Raw genomic sequence first — 1,472 nt, forward strand, 5'->3', positions numbered from 1 at the left:
TGGGGGGCGGTGCGGAGGGGGGCTCAGTGGGCTGCGGAGGAGCCGTGATGGCATCGATCTCCTGCGAAAAGAACATCCCGACATCAGCTTCAAATCCCAGGGGAGGCAAAAGCAGAGTCAAAGCGCTTATTGGCAGAGGACAACGTCTCGGACCATGAAACTGCCCTCTTTCCACTGCCCCCCTCCCTCCCAAGGAGGAACTCCCCGCAGCCGCACTAACCGCCAGGAAGTTTGCCAGCGTGCTGTCAATATCTGCTGAATTATTGCCATTTGCATCCGCTGAACGGGCCGACTTCTCCGGGGTTTCGCCTTCCTCCTCGTCGCTGTCTGCGTAGGCGCCGAGCAGACACAAGCCTCCTGGCCGGGGCAAGAGGGGAGCAGTGGACCCTCAGGGAGGGGGGCACGGCGCAGCACACCCGCCTCAGAGCCACCAGCGCAAGTGGTGGGGCTCCTCCTGCCGCCGTGGGGGAGCGGATCCATACCCCCCACCCCAACTTGGGTGGTCTCGTTGTCACCCCACTAATCCTGCAACAGGGAGCGGCCCCACAAGGAGCAGCAGGGATGGCTGGGGGGGATGGGTACTCCCCTGCCATCAGCGTTCAGGGGATAAACACTGCTCCTCCCTCTTCAAAACATCACGGGGCTATCTCCTGACCCCCAAAATCAAGAGAGGAGCAGCCCCCAAAACCATACCAGACATGAGAAATACCCAGGGAAAAAAACAGAACAGAACAACACTAGGAGAGAAAAAAAACAATTCCCCACGCCTGAAAAAAAAAAAATTGGCGGAAATATCATACCCTGCCTGCAAATCACAGAGTGGTCACCGCTCCCCAAAATATTAATATTTTAATATTAGTTAAACTGATATTAAATTTGTTTAATAGGTAATAATAGTAATAGAGGAAATTAAATCAACCTCTTCCCCCCCCAAATATGCTGGGCAGAAAATATCTCCTAACTCAAATTTTTAAGATGAGAAATCCTCTCCCCATCAAAAATCACTTGCGGGGGGTGTGTGTGTGTGTGTGTGTGTGTGTAGGGATAATGATGACTTCCACATGAGCCCACAACGAATCTTAAAGTAAAACGGAGATAATAACCCTGCTCCACCTTCCAAAAAAAAAAATCGGAGGGATCACCCCAGTCCCCCAGGTAAAAAGCACTTAAATGGGGTAACCATCCTACCTCGATAATAAATTAAAAACTGCAAGAAGAAGAGATGATGCCTACCGGAAAAAAAAAGCCAAAATAATTAAAAAGGGGGCAATTACACCCTAAAAAGAGATTATTTCCCCAAAAAGAAATTATTTAGGAAGGGGTTAAATATTCCCCTCTTTAAAAAAAAAAAAAAAAAAAAAAAAAGGATTTGAAGGGGGACAATCAGCCGCCCTGAAAAAAAATAAAGGGCTTAAGAAGAAAGGAACAACCACAGCCCCCTCAAAAAAAAAAAAAAAAAAAAAAAACTAAAA

The 1,472-nt window shown here is 48.2% G+C and overlaps 1 protein-coding gene across 1 annotated transcript in view; it reads right to left on the reverse strand.

The window, feature by feature from the left end:
- FNBP4 (formin binding protein 4) overlaps nucleotides 1-387 on the reverse strand; it is a gene marked incomplete at both ends in the record, with an annotated part of 31,232 nt that extends 30,845 nt beyond the window's left edge. Inside the window, 2 exons of the mRNA XM_035891704.1 lie at nucleotides 1-61; nucleotides 221-387. The exon at nucleotides 1-61 is cut by the window's left edge and continues 108 nt beyond it. Of these exons, the coding sequence (XP_035747597.1) occupies nucleotides 1-61; nucleotides 221-387 (228 nt within the window). The remainder of the gene's footprint in view (nucleotides 62-220) is intronic.
- Between the last annotated feature and the right edge of the window lie 1,085 nt (nucleotides 388-1,472).

The sequence above is a fragment of the Egretta garzetta genome, unplaced genomic scaffold, assembly GCF_000687185.1.
Source record: "Egretta garzetta isolate BGI_Z169 unplaced genomic scaffold, ASM68718v1 scaffold1433, whole genome shotgun sequence".
Taxonomy (NCBI): domain Eukaryota; kingdom Metazoa; phylum Chordata; class Aves; order Pelecaniformes; family Ardeidae; genus Egretta; species Egretta garzetta.